General features: G+C 40.2%; 1 protein-coding gene across 3 annotated transcripts in view; it reads right to left on the bottom strand.

Moving 5' to 3' along the window:
- phkb (phosphorylase kinase, beta) overlaps positions 1–24,355 on the bottom strand; it is a 123,070-nt gene that overhangs the window by 73,799 nt on the left and 24,916 nt on the right. For all 3 annotated transcript variants that reach the window (XM_047580683.1, XM_047580682.1, XM_047580681.1), the window contains 5 exons: positions 18,670–18,769; positions 13,613–13,720; positions 10,298–10,378; positions 7,671–7,786; positions 6,085–6,148 (listed from right to left, as the gene is read on the bottom strand). In XM_047580683.1, coding sequence (XP_047436639.1) covers positions 6,085–6,148; positions 7,671–7,786; positions 10,298–10,378; positions 13,613–13,720; positions 18,670–18,769 — 469 coding nt within the window. The remainder of the gene's footprint in view (positions 1–6,084; positions 6,149–7,670; positions 7,787–10,297; positions 10,379–13,612; positions 13,721–18,669; positions 18,770–24,355) is intronic.

Here is a 24,355-nt window from a genome sequence, read left to right as displayed (position 1 = left end):
GCATAGTGCAGTGGATTTTGAACAGCAATATGTATCCTTATTTTTAACCTGACCAGTGGGTACAGCATGAAACCTCTTTGAAGATCAATACTTAAACGCTACCCCACAGGGGGTAGAAAGTGGTGGACATGTTTCTGCCCAATAGAAAAGGCGTTTATACTACAAGTAACGGTTAGTGTATAGTAATGTACACAATAAACAGTTTACTGAACACAATGTAACCAGTGCAAATAACGTAGCAAAGTTACACGCTTTAGGCACATCCCCACTAATCCATCTTCCTATTCTTACCTCCTTTTTTAACTCCAACACCTAACATCCTTTTCTGCAGTGCCACCTAATGTCGCAATGTAATAACATTACAGGACACAACATTTCCCTTTTCTGTAAAGATGCAGCGACCTTGACAAAGTACTAACAGTAAGCAGTGTACCAGTGAGAATTCAAACAGTAGTATATCACCAATAACATCACTTTAGTGCAGAAAATTTTATAAGGGAAGTGAAAATTAACAAATCAAGTTTCATCCACTGAATGACAAACTAAATAATAACAATTACTGCATAGCACCTTCTGTACCACAAAACAGTGAGATTTAAGTTATAAGTCCTTTTGCCAGCTCGGCTTATTCTTAACATGTAGATGTTTTGGGGAAGAGTGATGAGTAGCATTGTTGTGTGGGAGTTTAACAGTGTTGGAGTCCTGTTCAGTACCTAGGGGAAAGTGAGCAAGGTGGGACACATTCCATTCTTCCCATCACTCATCAAGTAAGAGTTTGGATCTACACTCTTTGTGGAGGAGTTGATCTGTTGTGCACTTCATGAACATGATACGGTTTCCTAATCCTCACCCTCAGTCCTGGCTGGAAAGACGACAAGCATGCACTGAGTTTAGCATCAGTGTAAAGCTGCATGCTAGTTTGATGTCTCTTAACTGTACTGTACGTCGAGCAAAACTGTCCAGTGCAGATGCGGCTGATGGCATGGGAAGAATCTTCAATTTAGTGCGCATTTTCCTGCCATACAGGATTTCATAAAGTGAGTTGGATAGTCTCTTTGCAGAGATGTGACTGTTGCAGTTTGTATGCAGCTTCTGAAAGCATGATGAAATCTTTCCATAGCACCATATGCAGCAACGCTAAGAGTGCTACCAGTAGAAGTCCCTGAGAAGCTTTGTGTGGACAATTCCTTGGTGACTCTCATGTGCTAGTGTGATTAGCGTGGGGTGTAAGGAGAGTGGTACACAGCCTTGAGCCTCTAAGAATGTAATTGTCCTCAGCTGAGAGTTCATCTCTGATCTTGTAGTATGGTGCAAGTGTGTCAGAAACGGATTTGATAGAGGCAGGCCATCCACTTTCTATATGTATACGCAAGGCTGAAAGCAAAAGCAAAAAAAAAAGCAACAGGCTTTTCTGAGCCATTGAACTGTACTTGAGCAAAAACGGTCCCAAATCCATAATCACATGCATCAGTGGATATCACAATACGCACAGAAGGACCAAACAGCATGAAGCTCAGTACTAGTCACAAGGAGTCGCTTGACCTCGTGCTGCAGGAGTCCATGTGAAGGTGCCTTGGTCACTGGCACATGTACGCATCGGGGCCAATACAGTTGCGAAGATGGGCAAAATCTTCAATGAGAATAAAATCAGAATTGCATTTATTCTTATTGAGCACCAGTCCAGCTTCTTTGAGCCGTGTAAGGACAGTGTCCAGGTTTCGATTGTGTTCAGCAGTATCCTCTCCATAGACAATGGTCATCCAGATAATTTTGGACACCTGGAAGGTCTTGAAGGATGTCCACCATCATCTTCTGGAAAACTGAAGGAGCAGATACTAGGCCATAAAAGCCTGAAAAATCTGAAGAGACCATCATGTGTAGTGAATGCTATAAGATCTCAGCAATCTTCACCTTATGGAACCTGGTAGTATGCATTATCCAGATCAATTGTAGAAAACTCTTTGCACCCTGTAGATTTGCAAACTCATCAATATGAGCGAAAGGGTAGCAGTCCGTGACTATGGCTTCGTTTGGTTTGCAGAGATCTGCACACACACTTATGCCATCTGTTTTCTGTCCTGTCCAATAGGTGGAATCCAGGGTGATGCGTCAATCTTTTAAATGACGTATTACCACCTTTCAGTAATCGCTCCAGTTCTGCTGAGGGAGACGTCGCAGTTTCTGGCGTACTGTGACTGTGGCTGAAAATGGACAATAAAGAGCCTGTATCCACAACCAGTTTGACAGCATTGGAAAGGGAAGTAGATGTACTGACATTGATCCTGGATTTCAGTTTCTTTGGTGCATGACAAGAGTCTCTCAAGTACAGGGCAGTCACAGACACAAGCATAATGTCCAATTTTAAGACTTACATGTTGCCTTAATAGCAGGGCACTGCGGAAAATTTGACAAATGTTTGTCTGAGCCACACCTTTAACAGGTGTGGGGGCGTGTTCACTTTGTTTGTGTGATTGAGAGTTCTGTTTATGTTTCTTTATAGAACAGCATGGATGTGGCTGTATAACTTCCACTGGAGTACTGCTACCTGCTGCCATTGTTTTAGCTTGGTATACTGCATATTCCATTTGGGTTGCAATTGTGACTGCTTTATGGAGTGTCAAATCAGCAAAAGTCTTTCCCTAATGCTCAAGTTAGTCAAAGGTACAATTAGCTGGTCACGCATTTTGATGCGAGATCAAGTATGCAACCACTTACTGAATGATAATCTCGTGTGGTACCCGTGTTTCCCTTCTGAAAGCATGCCTATCAACAACTTTGGGGTTGGCCTGAAACCAAAGGAAAACCACCTGACATAAATGAAATGAACTGATGCTAATGGCTATCCAGGTTTATAAGTGGAGAAAGCATTTGACTGTGTCTAATGGCAATCTATTAGCAGTTTTAAAGTCATTTGGGATTGGTACAACATTTTTGTTATAGATTAAAACACTAGTTCGCCATACAAATAATGTAATCTCAGACTACTTCCATCTTTATAGTGCTGCAGACAGGGCTGTAAACCTTCTCCACCGTCCATGCTATATTCACAGAAATTATTGCAGAAAGTTTAACTACTCACGGACAAGTCCTGACATCCTGGCTTTCTAGTCAATCACGCAAACTGTCATAAGAGCGCTGTCCCCAATGGGATTGTCTGGGTGTCCCCATGGCAACAACTTTCAGCGAGCTGCATGGAAAACATGGAGTGGACTCTAGTCTGTTGCGGCCAGTGCAAAGACTTGCTGCTCCATCAAGCAGCAAATTTGAACTGTTAAATGCCCAATCAATCACAAATAAATCTTGTTTCATACATGCCAATATCCAGGATAAATGTCTTGATTTTATGTGCATTACATTATTATAAGGGTCTCAGGCCTGGAGTGCTGCATATCTGACCTTCGGAGGTCCAAGCTAAATCTGCTGTCGTGGCCTCCTCAAAGAGCCCAGTCTTCATGGCTTGGAGTGCTATGTATCAGAAATGTAGAGCTGATAAACCACATCTGCCCAAGTCTTCATGGCTTTCTCCACTTGTCCACTCCTACCTGGATGAACAATTCACCACAACAGAACACAACAGAGTGCATCTCCCTGGATCACTGCAAATTAATGCCACATACAGTTACTTGTGATGTCCACCAGGGGTCAGTCCTTGGGCCCCTCCTGTTCATCCCTACTTCAATCCCCTTGGTCAGGTCATCAGCCATCGTGGATTATCATTCCATTCCTACGCTGATGACACATAGCTTTATGTCAATGCGACAGCTGCAACTACACCCTCATCATCATAATCATCTGTCAAAACTCACCACCTGTCTGGGGGAGATAAAGGTACGGATGGAGCACAACTTCCTTCAACAACAGCTCCAAAACTGAAGTCATCCTGGTCAGCACCCCTCACCAGACCCCATTATCATCCATAAACCCCATCACCTTCTCTTGCTCCAATATCTCTGTTTCATCAGCAGGCATAAATCTTGGTGTAAAAATGGACCCCCAACTGAACTTTGAATACCATATCAACCACCCCTGCAAGACCTCCTTTTATCACCTCTGCAACATTTCCAAACTCTACTCCTTTCTCTTCCTCTCAGATGCTGAAAAGCTGGTCCATGCCTTTTTCTCCTCCAGACTAGATTACTGTAATGCACTTGTTATCGGCATCGGATCGAATATAAGGTTTCCCTCCTCACACACCAATGCATCCATGAACATGCCTTTCCCTTACCTCAAAGAACTTCTCAGCCCTCAAAACAAATCCACTCCAGTCACTCAAACCTCCTCCATATACAGTACCCAGAACCAGACTCAGGACCATGGGAGAGAGGGCCTTCTGTGTTGCTGCCCCACGCTTGTTGAATGCTCTCCCTGACACCTTGAAGGTACCACAACCCACCGACTGTTTTAAAAAGGGTTAAGACATTTCTTTTTAGCAGAACTATTAGGTCTCCATCTTAGATGTTTTAAACAGTTTAAACATTCTTGTTTTTATTTCTCTTTCCCCAAAATGAGATGTTCTTTTTTTTTTTTTTTTACTTCTGATTGGCTAGTGATGTTAGTTTGGCAAGGGAAAACTGCGTTACTGTTATTCCATTAGCAGGTGAATTCTTTTGACTGCTCAAAGTTAACAATATCCCACATCAACATTTTTTTTTCTAAATGTTGATCTTTTTTTTTTTAATTGCGATCAAATGCCACGCGCTGGAGATTTGACATGGTGCCAAAATACTTAAAGCCCTGGCACTGTCGACAGACTGAAAAAGCCCCTTTCATACTGCATGGAAATCCTGCGTTGTCCCAGGTCGTTGCAGGTCTTTTCAGCAGTGTGAAAGGGTCACAGCAATATGGTAATTTAGCGGCTGGCCTACAGTGTGAAACGTGTCATGTGTCATCCCGCTAAATTATCCCATGATGTTGCGGTACCTGCTTGTCACGTTCTGATTTTGTCACTGGACAGCCTGTCAGGCTGTCATTGTAGAAGCTCCAGGGCTGCGAGACCTACTCGCTGAGATCTCAAAACAGCAAGAGCAAGTTTTAGTCCACTCCCATATGATCAGTCTTCTTGTTGATCTCCCCAAGACCAATCTCTGAAGTGCAGAGATTTTTTTTATTGTTTTAGCTACTTCAAATGTGTAGCTACACGATCCTTAATGGAAGCGCATATGTGAATTAGTCCGATGCCATGCTTGGGGAATCCTGATAAGCACGACTGTGTTCATATACAGCTTGTATACAGACATGGCATTTTTAATTGATTGTGGCAGTGCACTGGCAAGACCGCAAGATCTGCGAGCTGCTGGGTCGATCCTGTCAGAAAATCCTGCTGCAACACAGTATTTTCATTGCTAAAGAGGTAAGAGTCATAGCTCTGTTGAGCCATCTATTCCTTTAGCCCTCAGAAGTAATAACTTCAAAAGCTTCTTTACTAAAAAACTGTAGACATCAGAGAGAAAAAAAAAGAAAGGCATCTTTCCAACAGCTGTTGAAGATGTAAGTACAGTGGCATTAGAAACTTCTGTATGGCCTAATCAATATGTTGAACCAAATATTTTTTTTCTCTTAAATAGATCTTTCTGAGCACAGTTCGATAATTACAGTATCTAAACCATGAACTTGTCTTCTTGCTTCCATCCCAACCAAATTGTTGAATAACTTTTGTTCATTAATAAACACCTCCATATTAAACCAGATGAAAATATATAATTATTAACAGGACATGTACATCAGTTTTTTAAAGATGACCCCAATTAAACCTATATTTAAAATACCTACTCTAGAGGCAGATGTTTCAGCCAACTATAGACCTATGTCCAACTGGTATGCTACTCTATAGCATATTAATAGCTCTGTGTCCCTCCTTCCATCTCCCTTTCCCTCCCAGTCCCCTAAATGGAATTGAATTAAATTTACTCAACGATATACTGTGATTGAAAGGTGTTCCTTTCATTTTTTTTTCTTTTCATAATGGAATCTTAAGTCATGCATCAGGGTTAGACAAATGATGGATACATAAGTACATAAGTACATAAGTGTCTTGGGATTCATATGAGGTGGAAATGTCTAAAGAGAGGGTGAATTTTGAAATACCTGGTTTCCAAACAGGTTGAATCCATTGATGGCTTCCAGAGCAGCTTTAGCAAGACCCACAGAGCTGCAAAGATAAGAAACACAACATATTTCACGAAACAGGCATTAAGCATAGAGTATTCAGTATTTCACAAGTTTGAGCATAAATGTTGATGGAGGCTGAGCTGATTTCCAGGCTACCTTCCTTCCAAAAAAGCATTCGGAATCATATTTGAAACTAAAAGAGCTATGTGTTTGGATTCAATAAAGCTGAAGGCTGCTGAGATTGCGGTCTGCAGATAATGGATCTCTTAAAAAAATAAGTTTTATAAAATTTCACAGTGGCTGACTGCTGTGATTGCAGTGCAGACTAAAATATGGGTTAATTTCATTGTTTTTTTCCTCGTTCTACCTGCTAATATTACCCTACAAAAGGAAAGGAGAGGTGAGGTTGCAGGAAAGGAGGATCTGCTGACACATCCAAATACATTCAATACCATTAGAGAGGCCTGAATTAATGCCTTACATGCTATTGGTGGATCACTAAGTATGTCTATAGAAGAGCTACAGTAGTTCCGATGGAAAATAAGTATTGTGCCATGATCTGACGCAAAACACATTTAGAAGCCTAGTCCAACTGAAAAACTGACCAGCAGGCTAGCAGTCAGCTACCAACTAGCAACCAACAAGAAGACACCAGCTAACTACCCTAATCAAAAGCAGCAGGTAAGAAGTGATGATATTTGGAGTATCTGAGTGTGGGCAGACTAATGCTCATCCAACATGGCAACTGCAGGCTACGCCCACTTCCAGCTTAATTTAAGAGGTGACGTCATGATGGGTTTGTCTATAGTATATACAGTCAATGCAGACTCAGTGTCTCTTAACAGCATTGAATTTGTTATCTTTCCTTGAGGATATCTTGGTAAGCTGTTGCCAATAGCTTCGATTGTTGGAGTAAAAAACATGTTCCAACAGAGGAGAGGCAGGGCACTCCAGTCTTGGAAGATGAATCAGTTAGGACACATGTACATGGGGTTCAAACATATCCGGTCCCATCCTGTTTAAAGTGGGTTTGGGTTTCAGTGGTTTGCTTGAGTGAAAGAAAATTCAGATGCTTTTAATTTCAAGGGGATTTTTTGCTCTGTATTCACACTCCTTAACAGTTGGCGGAGATAATGACTTCTATGCTAATTAATGCCCTCTAATGCTAATGTCACACATACAAAACACAGTACAAAGTAATGCATTGCAACAATGGAATCCATATTCTTGACCTGAATACATATTGTAGCGTACACGGGCTAGTGTTGACCGTAGCCCACATCAGCATCACAAACACAGACTGTCTGGGGTGACTGCGACTCAGCAGGTTGAGTGGGTTGTCCATGAACCAGAGCGAATAACAACACATTAACTTAAATTCTGCAGCCCACGCACACACATATATATGTATGTATATGTATATATGTGTGTGTGCGGGTATATACTACACCAATACAGCCAGCAGCAGTGATGCAATATTTCTATATTTTTAAGCACTCATGATATTTGAACCCTCGCATTTATTTCAAATATTTTCATGTGGCATTTATACTCTGACCAACCTGGAATGCAGCTCAGTGCTGCCGTTATTGTATTTGCTTCCTCGCTCCCACATGCCATAGTCAGGCACTCTGTATGCTCGCTCCACACAGAACACCAAGTTTTGGATGAAAGAAACCTGCCAGCAGAACAAAAAAAGATGGGAAGGAATAGGACACTAGGATTGAAATGCGACAGAACCCCTTACACACACAGTATACTAACAGACAGATACACATACCAAGTATGAACCTGAGCAAGCAGTCAAATACAAATAAAATAATGGTTGAGTTTTGAAACTGATCTGGGGTGCTCCACACTAGATTTGCAAAAACACATTGTGTTCAGGGGAGATTTGTCAAAATTTATAACTACATCTAGAAAAACTAAAAAGCAGAGACACAGAATGTGTGGTGACTTATGGGCCTTGAATCATTAAAACGACTTGAAAGTAGAAGTGCATGGGCGTGTGCGCTTGAGTGATGGGAGGTTTAATCTACAACGACAAAGGGATGCAGAGAAAATGAGAGTGAGTGAGAAAGAAAAAAGGAGGTAGAATTTGTGTTGGACTTAAATAGGTCAGTCTGCGGAGGAGGGCAGTGGAAGAGAGAGCAAAGCAGATGAGGTTGGGAAAGACAAAGTGTTTGCTGGGTCTCTTACTTGATGTTTTATGTGCACAGTGATTAACAAGGGGGGCTTTTTTTTTTTATCTTAACGGATGTTACTGTCCTCCAGCCGAACAAGCCTCTTGGTTTCCTTGATGCTAGACAATCATTCCTCACAATTTTGGAGGTGGGGAACATGTGCACATTTGCAAAAGTGTACAACACGTGCTTCTGCTTTTGCACATGTGCCAGCGGTACTTGCATGAAAATGGCATCTGGTCATCAGTACATTTTCTCAGAGCAGGCACAGCAGGCTCTATATACTATTTCAAGAAAATACTGCAATGCAGCTTCCAGCTCAGTGGCGTGAATGCCAATGGACTTTGCAAATAGTGACAGCTAACAACAAACTAATCAATACCGTAATGATGAGGTCATTCCAAAAGAAACACATTTCAGACCTTGTTCAGCAAGAGCACCAATCATAAATCCTTATGCTCAGTGGGTGTGATGTTTGTTAATACACGGATGGGGGATGTAGACTGCTTCAGTTTGAATTACACAATGTAACAGCATTGTTTAATCATGCAAATTAGGCCACTGGACAAACAGGTTTGGCCTCACAAAGTTATCCTGTCAATTCAGTCATTTTAGTCAGGTGTGAGAAAAGGGTAAGAATTAGGTTATTTGGGTAGGGGGTGTGAAGTGAAGACTGCATGCACTCTTAAGATGTATCCACTTAATATCTGTATTTCTCTATCAGGGGCACAAATTGGAGTGCTCTATGATGTTGAGTAAAGCTGTGTATGATAAATGTAATGATGTTCCCACTGTTCCTCAGGATACGGCTGGGCGGTATGACCAAAAATGTATATTATAGTAGACTTTTTTTTTAATTGGAAAAATGCACCTGAAAGAATGGCTCCAAGTCACCAGTACCTCTGTGATGTAAACATTTTTTTTTAGGTCAATTTTAGTGTTTTAATGGTTGTTTTTTATCTGACCTTGTTTTTCTGTGCCATTGTCTTTTTCTGATGTTTTTATTTTGTTTTTTCTGGACTTTTTGTTTTTGTTTGTGGAGCAGCCGCAACGTGTCCATTGGTGTATTCCTGCGATCAGCTGCTAGCGCTGTCTGTGGCCCCTGAGCTGCATGGAGCGAGGCTTGAGATTTCTGCTGAACTTCAGGAGAAGGTGTTATTTTATATGCATCAAAGCTACATTGTGGCGGCACAGCGGCTCGGTGGTTAGCGCTGATGCCTCCCAGTGAGAAGGTCCGGGCTCCAGTCCAGCTTGGGCCTTTCTGGGTGGAGTTTGCATGTATTCGCTGTCTCCATATATTCTGGCTTCCTCCAACCTCCAAAAATATACTGTAACTAATAGCTGTAAGTTACCCGTGTTTGGAACAGAGTGAAAACAAACATGTGTGAATGTGAACCGTGGCTGAAAACATGTGGGGAAAAAAAGATTTACAAGAAGATTCAAATCATAGATGTGCAGCCGACAAATCTGCACCAACTTTGTGATGCTATCTTGTCAATATGGACCAAAATCTCTGAGGAATGTTTCCAACACCTTGATGAAAGTATGCCATGAAGAATTAAGGCAGTTCTGAAGTCAAAAGGGGGTTCAACCTTTTATCAGCAATGTGTACTTGCTTGCTACATAAAGTGGCCAGTGAGCGTATATTGTACAGTTCGCAGAGCTCAAGCTTCAAGGGACAAAACTGTAGTCAAAATAATGTCAGTGGTCATTTTAGATACATTTTAAGCATATCACTCGTTTGAAAAATACATCAATGCATAATATAACTATAATCCTATAATGTAAATGTAACCTTGACAGTACGGAAAAAACTGTAAAACCATATTTAGAATTATCTAATGCATTTCTGTTTAAACCATATTTAAATTCAGTATAGAAGAAAGGGATTAATTTAAACTGTAGGTAACATTTAGCTTTTATTTCACTTGTCAGAAAATACCAGATCTAGAAATGATGCAAATTGTGTCTGATCACCTTGGCAGTCATTTTAGTGTCTTGTTTACCTCATCAGTGTTGTAAATGATCTGCAGACCAGAGCAGATCATCTCCACCAGATACAGCAGAAAAAGAGAAACAGCATCAATCTGCAGGGATGGCATAAGGAAGGAAAGGGGGAAAGAGAGACCATTAAAAAAATTACAGCCATTCATACACTGTGTGATGTTCCCAAATTTGTCAATTTGGCTTGTTTGATTTCCTGCACTGAGACTGAGACTTTTGTTTTATGTCAGCTATTAGGCCTTTGCTATTATGGTACGGCTGAACTAACAGCCAAACAATACACAAATTAATTAATGAATGAATCCTGCTACTTTGCCACGGGCTAATAACCTGATAGTTGTATTTAGATTGTTTTTTTTGTTTTGTTTTGTTTTTTTTATCTTTATCTATTGCTCACTTGATGTATTGACCTCCATCCAGATGTTACAACCAAAACTGACCTCTATCAATACTATTGACAGGAAGGAACATTCACCTCTCACTATACATTATTTTTCCAGCAGTACATGTTTGCCCACAGGCACATAGAGAAATAAGACATTTTAATCTGCATGTTTTTCACAGAACTCAAATCCCCAAACCTGTCACAACAAAATCAACTGGCTAATTCATCCGTCCTGTTGTTCATTTATCTTTGGCCATTCTTAGAGTTTCTTCCCGGATAACTGCCAGTGAAATAATTTTCATTATTGTGACACTGAATACCACCAAGCTGGTGTGGTACAGTTTTATCCTACACTCAACTATATTTTACAATATATCTCTGTTTAGCCTCAGGCTTCTCCTCATCCATGCAGATAAGCTCATTGATGTGGTATGCTAATAATGCAAAAAGTACACAAAAATACAGATGGCGCAGTGTTTCTACTGTCCCAAAAAAGGCCCTAATTATCATGCTATCCCAACTATTAAAGTATATGGTACATAGAAAAAGATCATGCATGTTTTGACTGTAATCATGCAAATGTGATAGAGGCAGTTTGTGCATTTCATATACATGAAAACTAAACAAAATCCTTTTGAGACATACCATTCTATGGGTAAATGAATGTAATATTAAATAAATTATCAGTGAACAAATCTAATTCATTCAGTAAATAGCTGACTTTTGATCTAACTTTGCTAGCTAACTCTCAAATTTAGCTAGTTAATGTTGCATGGTTTAATTTAGGTTTTGACCTTCTCTCTTTAATAATAGTAAATCCACATGGTCTAAAAGTCAAGAGCACAAACATTACCACAAAAAGTAGTGGTAACGTACATTTTTATTAGTGAACAACACAAATAGCTTTTTATGCAACATGAGTTGTCCATGCCATTTTCTTGCTTAAATTAAATTACAGAGCAAGTGAGCAACCGGATGAGTAGTAGGGTTGATTGGTAGGTAGGTACTTATCTATCTAGTGGGACATTTGGTGTCCAGTAGCATCATTAAATAGAGCTAGATATGAGTTATATATATAGAATAATATAAATATATAATGTGTACAAAATATACAGTAGTGGCACCAGTAGTAGTCCAGTTGTTTCCTCACAGGGAGGCGTTGTAGAGGAAGAGGACAGAGGCAGCAGTCTGTCACTAAGCAAGATTCTCTGCCTGGCTGTGGAGTTGTGTAGAGAGTGGTTCAGATGGTTCAGAGTTCATTGAAGGTCATTGTATCTGCCATCAGTGTCAAGGACTCCATCTCTGGGACTGCCATAGAACCCTCTGTATCAGTTTGCCCAGCTGCCAGGTCTCAGTGCCTCCACCCCAGGACACTACACATCTCCTTGGTTTTAGCTGTAGTGATCAGAAGAAGTTGTTCCTGACCATCCCTGACACACCCCACAATTGCAGTGTAATCTGAGAACTTCTGCAGGTGACTAGATGAATAGGACAGGGAAGAACACAGTACCCTGTGGTGCTCCAGTGCTGCTGACCATAGTTCCAGACAGTTCTCAACCTGATGTACTGAGGTAACCTAGTGACATAGTATATTATCCAGGAAGTGTGAATCCACATCTCTGTTAGCTTTGGACATCGACCAATATGCATTTTTTAGGGCTGACACCGATACGTTTTTTTTTTTTCTATATTAGCATTGGCCGAAGGCTGTGGACGGTGGTTGGTTGACAACTGTTACAGTGAAAGTTAGGGCTGTTGCTAACAACTGTAATGTGTTAGTGCTGAGTGATGAAGTCAATAGGTGATTGTTTGGTAAATAAATAATAAAAAAGAAAAACGTCTTTTTCTACTCTTATAGTACAAGCATTTTCCAGCTTCCAGCTGCATGCATTCTGCTAGTGTGGGAGGGCTGCCTGTGGATGCGCCTGCCTGTAAATCTTGTCGGGAAAAAAACGCACCATATATGTATGTATCGGCGAATGCACCCGTGTATCGGCAGATACCCAAACCAGTAGAAAAAGGAAATATTGCCCTTGTTCGATCTCTAGCTAGCTTATCTCTGGATGGTGTTGAATCGCCTTGAAAAGTTGAAAAAAACAAACATGATAATTACAGCAGCATTCCCCTCTCCAAGTGTGAGAGAGTCCAATGGAGCAGGGGGGGGATCGCATTCTCCACCACCATCTTCTCTTGGTAAGCAAAGTGCAACGGGTCGAGAGCATGGCAGACCTGCACTTGCTCCGTGGTCTTCATGAAGCTGGATGTCAGGGCGACTGGTCTGTAGTCATTCATCTCCCTCAGGTGTTGCTTCTTGGGGACATGGATGATGCAGGATGTTTTCCACTGCAGGGGGATCCTCCTTAGGGGTCAGCTCCTAGCACTGAAGGGGCTCAGAAGCAGATATCAGCATGAAGGCATCTGTGTGCTGCTTCTTCAGTCTGGTGACAGCCGTGTGGAGTATAGCCAGCAACTCCCGACAAAAAGTTCAAATCACTTGGGATGGTAGGCATCTCCATTGCTTCACGACTGTTTTGCCTCCTCAGGTAGGTGGGGTGTGTGGCCAGTGCTGGCCAATATGTGTTATGTGTTATCATCAACACTGTTAAAATTTCCGTAACCACAAATAAAAAAATAAATAAATAAAAAAGGTCAAAGCAAATATTTATCATATTATCATACTCTAGTTGGCAAACAATATATAATATTGGTATAGGTGTTGACAGGGTACAGCAATGCAAAGCATTGATGGAACAGCATGAAAAACAATGGAAGCACAGCATAGTTTGAACCATTTCCGATTCGTTATTAGGGACTCCATAATATTAACATCCCATGGGAAACCCTGTGGTGCATGTGTGTAAAATCGTGTTCATATGCCAAACTGCCATTTGCCAGTTGCTTCATCTTTGCAAATGTGTGCTCACTGGCTGACCTGCAGGTGTTGGTAGTCGCTGTATGACTGAACCTCATCACCGGTGTTTACATCAAACACAGAGTGCAGACACTTAGATGGGCTGGGATCCTGTTTAAACTGCTCCACCTAGTACAGAGATACATATATACAAAGAGGAAAGGATGGCAAAGGTAAGTCAAGTGTAAAGAAGGTTCAGAGCAAGACAAATGAAAAGACATTATTATTATTATTAACCCCAGGAGTTTTGAATACATTCAAATACATATATGTAGGAACTGTATGAATAAAGTAAACACTTAATTATTACGTTTATTTCTCTTTGTAGAGACTGTCATGATCAAATGGTTGTATTGTTTAAATTATTAAGTCCACATTATCTCTTACAATGTCAGTATTTGGAAGTGTTCCACTTGAACTACAATGTGTATTTAATTGCATTTAACATTTGATATACTATATCTATGAAATGCACATTTACAAAACTTATTGACATTTTAAAGAATCACAGTTTCTAGATGGATTAAGGCAGTTACATATTAACATATTATATCACATCATATTTTGTTTTTCAGATAAAATTAACACATATAGACTGATAAAGTGTACACTATAATAAAATCTTCAGCAATCAAATTATGACATGAATTAAAACAAACCATATAACAGCTTTGTCGTTGTTTTGTATTCAGTGGATTCTTGGTGACAGCGTGTGTTTGTTGCATCAACTTGACGACACAGCAAATCACAGCTGGGACACTAGCCCTGTTGTGAAGTTACATATAATTGGCCCTGTTGTCCCATTTTTACCACATTTGTTTCTCTTTTCTCTTGATTGTCTCTATTTTTCTTCCTGCCTCCCACTTTCCTTCCCTTTCCACATCTACCTCTGTACTTTTTTTTATTTCCTTAGATTTTTATTTTTTCTCCCTCTTTTTCTTTGCATCTTTATTCCTCTCCTCAGACTCTCCTGTAATTCCTTTTTTGTTCTTTCATTTGTCATACCACATATTCACACCATTTTTCCTCACCGTCTCTGTTCCTGCATAGTCAGGTCATACTAGAGACCGTGTGTCCCACTTTTACTGAAATTGCCCCACTTCCTGCCATCCCAAAGTGGTGGTCAATAAGTATGTGTGCAGAGCATCAACAGCTAACAATAGGTACTGCCATTTATGTCTCCATAAACTCAACAAACTAGTTGCTGTGTTAGTCTTTCTAATTGCTTATACAATACAAACAATACAAACCACATAAAGTAAGCTCAGAGCATGCAGACAGTCAAAACTTAAATGTTTTTTGTGTTTCCTTAAGGCAGCACGGGAAGTCATTAAAACAACACTGACATTTTTTGGGCTTATTTACATTTCCAGTGGCCATGGATAATAATTAACATTTTGAGGGCAGTTATAATGAACCACAACATTAATTTGCAGGTTGCAAAAACAAACAAATAAAGATTGGCTTCAGGTGTTGTTCCTGAGATCTGTTGGAGCCACTCTGCCAGTTTGGGGGTCTCTGCCCCGAGTGCTCCTACTACCATGGGGACCACGCTTGATGTAACCTTCCACATCTGTTCCAGCTGCTCTTTCAACCCTTTTTGTGTTCCTTCCTTCTGATGTTGGCGTCAGCTGGTATTGCCACATCCATCAACACCACCCTCTTCTGCTCTTTGTCCACTACCACTATGCATGGTTCTTTCTGTTGGAGCTTTTTGTCAATCTGGAAAATGAAGAGCCACAGAACCTTGGCCATGTTGTTGTCATTCACCTTCTGTCATATGGTCCACTGGGACTTGGGTACTTATATTCCATATGGGGTACAGATGGACATTCTCTTAGTTTGTCAATAAGGTTGTGAGGGGGCGATGAATTGATGCCAATTCAGCTATTGTAATGCATTCTGGGATCTATAGTATCAATGGTGCGCACACAAAATATATGTGGTATTCTGATAGATATAAAATATTATCTTAGAGGCCGGAAACAATTGCCCTGTGGGCAATGATCTTGATGTGTGTGATGGGGTGTATTCTTTGAATTGCACTTTTTGTTTAATTTATTTTGTGTTTGTGGATAGCAATTGCTACTGAAGAAACATTTTGTTTCCCCCTTAGTGCAGTTTTAGTTGTCATAGATTCAGTGAGGATTCCCAGCTAAAGCTACATAATTTTATTTTTTATATTTGTCAGTAATTGCACTTTTGTATTCCATGTAGTTTACATGAAAACACCAACCGGGTCTGTTAAAAATGTTTGTTAGTGAAATGTTGTGATTGTTGTGATCTATCTATCTATGAGTGACTGAATAGTTTTAATACACTGTTATGTATTCGATGAGTGGGCTCTTAGCTAAAGCTACATATTTGGATTCTTTCTGAAACTACTTCTCAGATGGACTTTTTCATTTTGTGTTTGAACACGAAAGCTCTATTGAGTCTGTAAAAAAAGGCTTAAGTTACTGAAGTGAAGAGTTTTGGTTCTTATTAAAATGAAGCTAATTGAGCATTAATGAGAACAGTTCCCTCTCTAGCTTGTCATTTTGATTTATCATTATATTTGTTGTTTTGTGTTTTCATACTATGATATTGTGAGTACTGTGAGTGTCAATGGTTGTTTGTCTCTGGGTTAGCCCGGCAACAGACTGGCGACCTGTCCAGGGTTTACCCCGCCTCTCGCCTGATGCCAGTTGGGATAGGCTCCAGCAACCCCCGCAACCCTAGAGAGGATTAAGCGGTATGGAAGATGAGATGAGATGAGATGAGGTTCAAACTGCACAATATTTTCATTCAATAAATTTGAGAAGTTGAAACTTATCTTAAATTTGGGTTGCAGCTTGTCATTAAGGGGTGATGGTTGGTTCCAAAGCCAGACCAGTTCAGAACCACTGGGTCACGATCTTCCTTCTCAGGTCAGCAGCTCATATACTGAGGCTGTTGGTATCTGTTGGGGCTTGGTTGGTCTCTGATTGTGGGGGTGGTGGTAGCATCCCCCTGCTGACCTGTCATTCTGGCTCCCCCTTGCCGTAACATTGTTATAGTATTTCATCAATCTCTAATCTCTAATTGTAGTTTTAAGGATGTTGGAACACTGGGCTAACAGCTGTTTCTTTGTTAGCCTTGATTGTATATCACCTCTCCTTGGGATTGATTGTATAGTATCATTCCAACAACTCCACATTTTCTAAGTATTATGCACACTCTGCAGGAAGGAGTATTCTGTTCACTAAAGCGCTTCTATCTAAAATTAATGTGAGCATATGTTTGTCTGGGATTTTGCTAGTTCTTCAGCTAACACATCGCCCTAGTTGCAACAAACCAAGACAAAGACAAGCTGGCAATGCAGGCTTGTGAATATGTGGCCACTCTTGCAACCACTGTTCCGTGGGAGAGACTGTTCTCAGTTGCAGGCAACATTGTAAACAAGAAGCGGACCGCTCTCTTGTCAGAAAATGTCAACAAGTTAACTTTGTCTTAGTAGCTAGTTGAAAGAGGAGTAATAAAGAGAAGTAATAGGGCCACATTAATATGGATACATGTTTGTTTAAAAATAGAGAATTGTTAAGTTGTTTTGTCAAATCTGTTGAATGTGTTTAATAAACATGTTAATCACATGTATATTCCCTTCTTTGTTGAGTCTGTGTATATATGTATATGTATATGTATATGTATACATATACATATATATATACATATACATATACATATATATGTATACATATACATATATTATATGTATACGTATACATATATATATGTTACGTAACATATTATATTATACGTATACATATATACATATATATATATATATATATATATATATATATATATATATATATTATATATATATATATATACATATATATATATATATATATATATATATATATATATATATATTATATATTATATTATATATATGTATATATACTATACTGCTAAAAGACAAATCTTTTCACTTGAGAAACCTGTAATTCTGAAGCATTTTACTTTAGTTTCTTATGTTATACTATGACAACAGGACTGTTGTATTTGCTCCATGATATTTGCCCCATCAGTGGCCCTGTTTCAAGTCTTCATTACAAATGGCATATACTTCATAAGAGTCGGAGAGACAGGGCCATAATGAACGTTGCTCAGTGTAATTAACTCTGTAAACACAGCTTTGTAATTAAGATAAATTATGATTCAACTGTCTGTAGATGGCTCCAGAGTTAACTTAGGGGAAGAACTCAGTGTGTGAAAGCTGGAAACTTTAGATCAGAAATATTATCAATTTCAAAAGGTGTCCCACAAGGATCTGTTCTGGGACTTGCTCTGTTTACAATTTGTATAAATATTGTCTCTGCACTAGACAACTATAATGCTCATCATTACGCAGATGATGCTGTTTTGTATTGTTCTGCTGACACTGCACAACTTGCAGTTGAGAACTTACAGCTCTCTTTTACCACTCTTCAAACTGCACTTATTGATTTAAAATTGGTACTCAACGCAAGCAAAACAAAGTTCAGAGCAAGACACGTTGATTTTAATTAGTCTCCTCCTTTCAACACTGAATGGTTGCTTTATTGAGAGAGTCACTAAGTATAAATATCTTAAACATATAAACATCACATTGAAAATCTTACCACAGAACTTCCAGGCAAATTTTCAATCAGTCCTTGATTATGGTGACACAATCTATAGGCATGCTGCTACTACCACTCAAACCCCTCGACTCAGTTTACCACTCTGTCATCAAGTTCATTACTGGAGATAAATAATGATAGTAAACACACCTCAGACACATACACAAAACAAAGACAAAAAGAAGGGGGAAAAAAGCATTCTTTCCGTCACTCAACCCTTTTAATTAAAATTAAAAGAGTGAGGGTTATTAAACCCTTGGGACTGATGCAACTGGACCACGCTAACTTTTGTTGTGACATGAAAGAACAGCCAGATGTGTCCAGTGATCTGGCTCTAAGAGGTTTTGGGGAGCAGGAATACATCTTTGATCTTTGATCTGAAGTGTGTAATTGCAGGGTAAGTATACGATGTGATAGCAGAAGCTGATTTAAAGCAGCCTAAAAACTCACCTTATCAGCCTGCCTCATATAGCAGTAGAGAATCCCTCTCATGCACTTGATGGCAGAATGTTCCAACTCATGGGTCCGTCCCATATCGTCATCAATGCGCCTGGCGACAAAAATAAGGAAAACACATAAACGCCTTCAGCGACTCGATAGGTAACTTCCAGTACTAAAAAAAAAAAAAGAAAAAAAAAAGATGGGCCACAATTTTGGTCATTATTTCTACTGGCTATATGTCCTATAGAATGTAACATAATGAGATCTGGAAATGTGAACAACAAATAAATTTTCGAGCCCATAAAACAAAGCCATAAAACAGGCTTTTAAGCACATTCCAATGTCAGCAAATGAAGTATTTAAGACTTTTCTCATAGATGTGTTAATCCACATCTAGGTACTCCAAACAGATAACAAGGAACAGGCTTCTTGGCGCCTGGACCTCTGTCGAGATAAATGCTGTAAATAAATTAGAACTGCAGTACCTCTCTGTGACTAGAACTAGAAACTATGAAATCATGATCAGTGTCAAAACCATGTTTTTATCATCTTTGTAGTCCTTATAATGAAGAAGTTAGCCTTTGAATATTTTAATCATAAGTTTATTATTACTATTATTATATAATTATTATATAATTGTATCAGTCAGGATATTGAGGAAAGTTATAATGTGTTTTCATGCCAACTTGACGTTTGACTAAAAGTGTGATTTCATGACTCTCATCTTAATTCTGAGTTTAATATTGTGAGAAGTACAACCATTATGTAGTGCTCTTGAAATTAAAGCATTCATGTGTAAATCATTCCAAAAGGCACGAAGACCGGTTTCGCAACAAAGGGACACAGCCTGGAGAGAAGGGGTGATAAAACAGCACCTGGCCAGTCCTTTTTCTCTTTCAAGCTCAGTTGTATCTTTATCTTCGATTTATCTATCTTTATCTATCTTTTTCTGAAGTATTTTTCATTTTGATTATTGGCAACTACTTGTGTTAACATCAGACTCTGCCACACGGCAACTTCATAAGTGCCACTTGGCCTGTGCAACATTGAGGAAGACTCCTGCTGCAACCAACGCCAAAGTCAGGACCTGGATGACTGTCACATCAAACATGTCTCAACACCTTCGGTACTGCTGGCTTTCCCCAATGATACCGCAGTGAAGATCTGAGCTCATGAGGACAGCTTTGGTCACCCGGAGCGGTTTGGAGCAGCATCAGTGGGTTCCCTTGGGCATAAGTAAATTCATATTTGAGCAGAGTTGATGTGCATGCGATGAATCTAACAAACCTTAAACCTACCCGACAAATCTAAACATTTAGGAAATTAGGTTCTGTTGCGTCCTTGTTTTCATTCACACTTGGTTCAAACTCATTTATCTTGGTATTCTCTTAATTTCCAATTACTCCAACTATTATATTATTCATCATATATTCACCAATTTGTAAATAAAACACATATTTCACTTAAGTTGTTGTCAGAAAGGTCCTTGTGAGCTGGAAATAGATGATCCCTGAACTGAGAGCTGACGTGATGAGACATGATGAGATTGATTATTTACTAATAATTAATATTGATCCAATATTAATTGATTAATTCTTACAGTGGACTTTACATCTGTGAGTGGTGCCCCCTTTTGATGTGTGCAGTTATTAGACTTAAATTTTTAATAATTTATTTCCCCTACATCATAATTAAAAAACAAAGAAAAAAGCAAAAACAAAAAACACTGAGCAACTCAAAACTAGAAGAAAGTACTAACTTGTCTTAATGCCTTCTTGTTCTGAAAAACTGGAATAACTAGCACAAATTGGATAAAATAATAGAATGTGAAGAGGCAAAGCAGCAGATAAAAGTAATCATGTCTGTTTAGAATTGGCATTTGTAGCAAATCCTGCCATCCAGCCAGTCTATTTGGTGACTCTCACCCACTCACACGTGCATGCAATAATACTCTGTTGCAGTTGCATCCACTCACATGCACTGGGTGTGAAGTAAGTAGTTTAGTAAGCCAGGCCTGTCAGATGAGAATCATTTTAATTAAATCCCACTGACAATTCTAATAGGAGGCAGCCATGACTGATGACTAGGATCTGCCTTTGGTCAGATCACTACAGTGCACTCTATTTTTAGTCTTCTCTTTCCCTCTGTCTTCCCCTTCAGTATAATTCGAGTGTAATATTTCCAACTTCTTCCTATTTCTTCATTCATTCTACATTCTGGCTCTGCATATCTTAACCTTCACTCTTTCCTTGCTGTTAGCCTAGCCAACCTAGCTGTTAGCCTAGCTTAGTCTCCTTCCTCCCGGTCATTCTCTTTGGCCCCCCCCACAACTCGCACTCTATCCTTGGCCCCCTCTGTTCTATTACAGGCTCATTTCGCATAAGTACTCTTTTCTCTGGAGACTTATCATTGAAGAATGCAGGCAAGTGAGGGGACATTGATAACATTGATAAAGTGGTTTGGGGCTCACTGAAATGCTAAGTGTTCTTCTTTAAGAAGTAAGCTTGATGAGGTTAAAAAGCAAAGCTTTAAAATGACAGAGCCAGGTTAAGGATCAAGGACAGTAAACATGAAATAGAAAAAAAGTTAACCTAATGACAAACATTCGGGACTCAAAAATCTGTACCATAAACCATTTTAACTGTCGGTCCTTCATCTGCTTTACCTACATCCCTCTATAACACAAGATCCGGGTTCTCCTCTTTTATTTAGTGTTTACTCTATACGCCACACTAAGATACTTGAAATAAGGGAATTTATTCTTGCTTTACCTCATTTTCACGCTGTTGCTTCGTCACTCACATATTCATGTGAACAGAAAAAAAAATAATTGAACTTTGCTGATGGGTTCTTTCCAAATTCAAAAGGCATTTAAAAAAGGCAACTGGAGAGTTTTGAGAAGATGTTTCACCGCTCATCTTCATCATTACATCATTATCATTAGCTTCTTCAGTTCAGTTTTTAGATTACTGTGACCTGGATGACTGAGAAACTACATAGAAATAATTCTGTCCAAAAGAAGCACAACTCACTGTTATTTACTGTCTATGTGGTTCATGTTTCTCACCTCCACTAGTCACCAGGAATTTCAATTTAATTTGAAGGGTTGTCTCACAAAACAAAAACACTAGTAAAACCGCGTTTGTCTGCTCACCCAAGAGCTGCAATTGTTAGCATGTCCATACACTATATAAAAGATGGACTACTAGGAACGAAAATTTTCTGCTATTTTGGTGGTGGGGTGCAGTACATTGGGCCTCATTCAGTAATATGTGCGCAGAATGCTTTTACTCTCTGCAAAAAAAAAAAAAGTAATTAAAAAACACAAAACAAGATACATAGGTAGATAAGGTGCAGTGGCAAGATGATGGCAGTAGTACTGATGATGGTAATGTTATTGCAACTAAAAAGTATAGTAATATAGTATATATAGGCAACATATATGTATGTACATGTAAACAACAGTATATAATAATATAACAATATAACAATATATCTAATATATCTAACCTCTAATAATGGCAGCAACAGTATGTAATAATAATAATAAAAATAATAATATACACATAGAAATGTGTCATATGTGCAAGTTGAGCATACGTACATAACTACAATACATAATTACTGTATATATATATATACACACACACACACACAAGATAGGATATAATATGTTATAATAATGTTAATATGTTATATCGTGTAGGTATAATATATGCATATAAGTACTTGACTATACAAGATATACTTGAAGTGCAAAGGTGACAGGTAGATTTAGTGCGGTTCTGTGATGGCGGCTCTGACAGAGGTAGATGAGTTGTAAAGTCTTATTGCAGTTGGGAGGAATGATTTCCTGTATCGTTTCTTAGAGCAGCGGGGTTGAAGGAGTCTGTTGCTGAAGCTGCTCTTTAGCTTGTCCAGTGTTTTGTGGAGGGGGTGAGAGTGATTGTCCATGATTGCCAGCAGCATTGCCAGAATCTTGTCCTCCACCACCTCCTCCAGGGTGACAAGCTTAAAGCCAACAACAGACTCTGCCTTTCTGATGAGTTTGTTCAGTCTGTTGGCGTCCTTTGCCTTTACGCCCACACCACAGAAAAGAAGATGGTGCTCGCCACAACAGACTGATAGAACATCTGCAGCATCTTGTTGCAGACATTGAAGGACCTGAGCCTCCTCAGGAAGTAAAGCCGGTTCAGGCCCTTCTTGTAGACGGCCTCTGTGTTGGTGGACCAGTCTAGTTTATTGTCCAGTGAGACACCCAGGTACTTGTATGCAGGTACCATCTCCACATCCATCCCACCGATGGAGACAGGAGAGGGCAGGGGCTTGTTCCTCCTGAAGTCCACCACCATCTCCTTCGTCTTCAACACGTTCAGCTGCAGGTGGTTCTCCCCACATCACTTTGCAAAGCGGTCGACCAGGTCCCTGTACTGAAGGGGGACAGTACAGTTCCCTGGGGGGCCCCGATGTTACAAATCAGATGATCAGACACACAGTTCTGTCATCTCATAAACTGTGGTCTGCCTGTCAGATAGTCATCGACCCAAGTAACGAGGGGAGCACCAACCTGCATGTTCTCCAGTTTGGCCTCCAGCAGTCTGGGCTGGATGGTATTGCAGGTGCTGGAGAAGTCGAAGAACATGATCTGGACTGAGGTGTTGGGTCTGTCCAGGGAGGAGTAGGCCTTCTGCATCAGGTAGATGATTGCATCATCAACCCCAACATGGGGCTGATATGCGAACTGCAGGGGGTCTTGTGATGGGCACACCAGCGGTCTGAGGTGTGCCAGGACCAGTCTCTCCATGACCTTCCTGATGTGAAAGGTCAGTGCTATCGGTCTATAGTCCTCCAGTGTAGTCCTCTGGTTGTTGCTCGGAGAAGCAGTAGAGGGCCCCCAGTAGAGGGGCTACAAGGGGTGTGGAGGTTGGAGTTGAACGTGTTGAAGAACAAGTTCACCTTGTTCGCATGTCGTTCATCCCCCTCCGCTGCTTACCCACCTCTCCTCTGGAAGTCGGTGATCTCTCTCATCCCGCTCCAGATGTCCTTGGTATTGTTATCCTCCAGTTTGTGCTCCAGTTTCCTCCTGTAGTTGTCCTTGCACTCCCTGATGCTGCGTTTGATCTCCCTTTGTCCTCGTGTGTACTCGCAAATAATATGGATGAAGTCCGACGGCGACGAGTTCGATGTCCGGGCAACAGACCCGCTCTTTAACAGAGACGTGCCGAGGGTTACACCTCCTGTTGTTCACGAGCACGGCCAGGCCCCCTCCTTTCTTGTTGCCAGTCGTGGTGGTGTCTCTGTCGGCTCAAACCGTCTGGAAGCCAAGGATGCTGACATTGGAGTCCGGTATCTATTGTGCAGCCACGTTTCCATGAAACACATGATACGGGACTCGCTGTACTCCCTCTGTGTCCTGACGAGCGCTTTCAGTTTGTCCACTTTATTCACCAACGACCTGACATTTCCAGTGATAACTGCAGAGATGAAGGGCTTAACTTTCTCTTCTCCATCCTTCGTTTCACCCCACTCTGCAGCCTCGCCGTCTCCTCTTTAGCGCCTCCAGTATGGTAGGTCTCTCTCTCTGACGTAATACACAGAGCTGCTACAACAGGCACCCATTAATATGGCGGCATCTTGAATGAACGGTGGTAGGGGTAGTGGTAGGGATGGGTATCGTTTAGGTTTTATCCGATAC

The sequence above is a fragment of the Mugil cephalus genome, chromosome 3 (genome assembly GCF_022458985.1).
Source record: "Mugil cephalus isolate CIBA_MC_2020 chromosome 3, CIBA_Mcephalus_1.1, whole genome shotgun sequence".
Lineage (NCBI taxonomy): Eukaryota > Metazoa > Chordata > Actinopteri > Mugiliformes > Mugilidae > Mugil > Mugil cephalus.
This window is presented reverse-complemented; position numbering and strand designations above follow the sequence as displayed.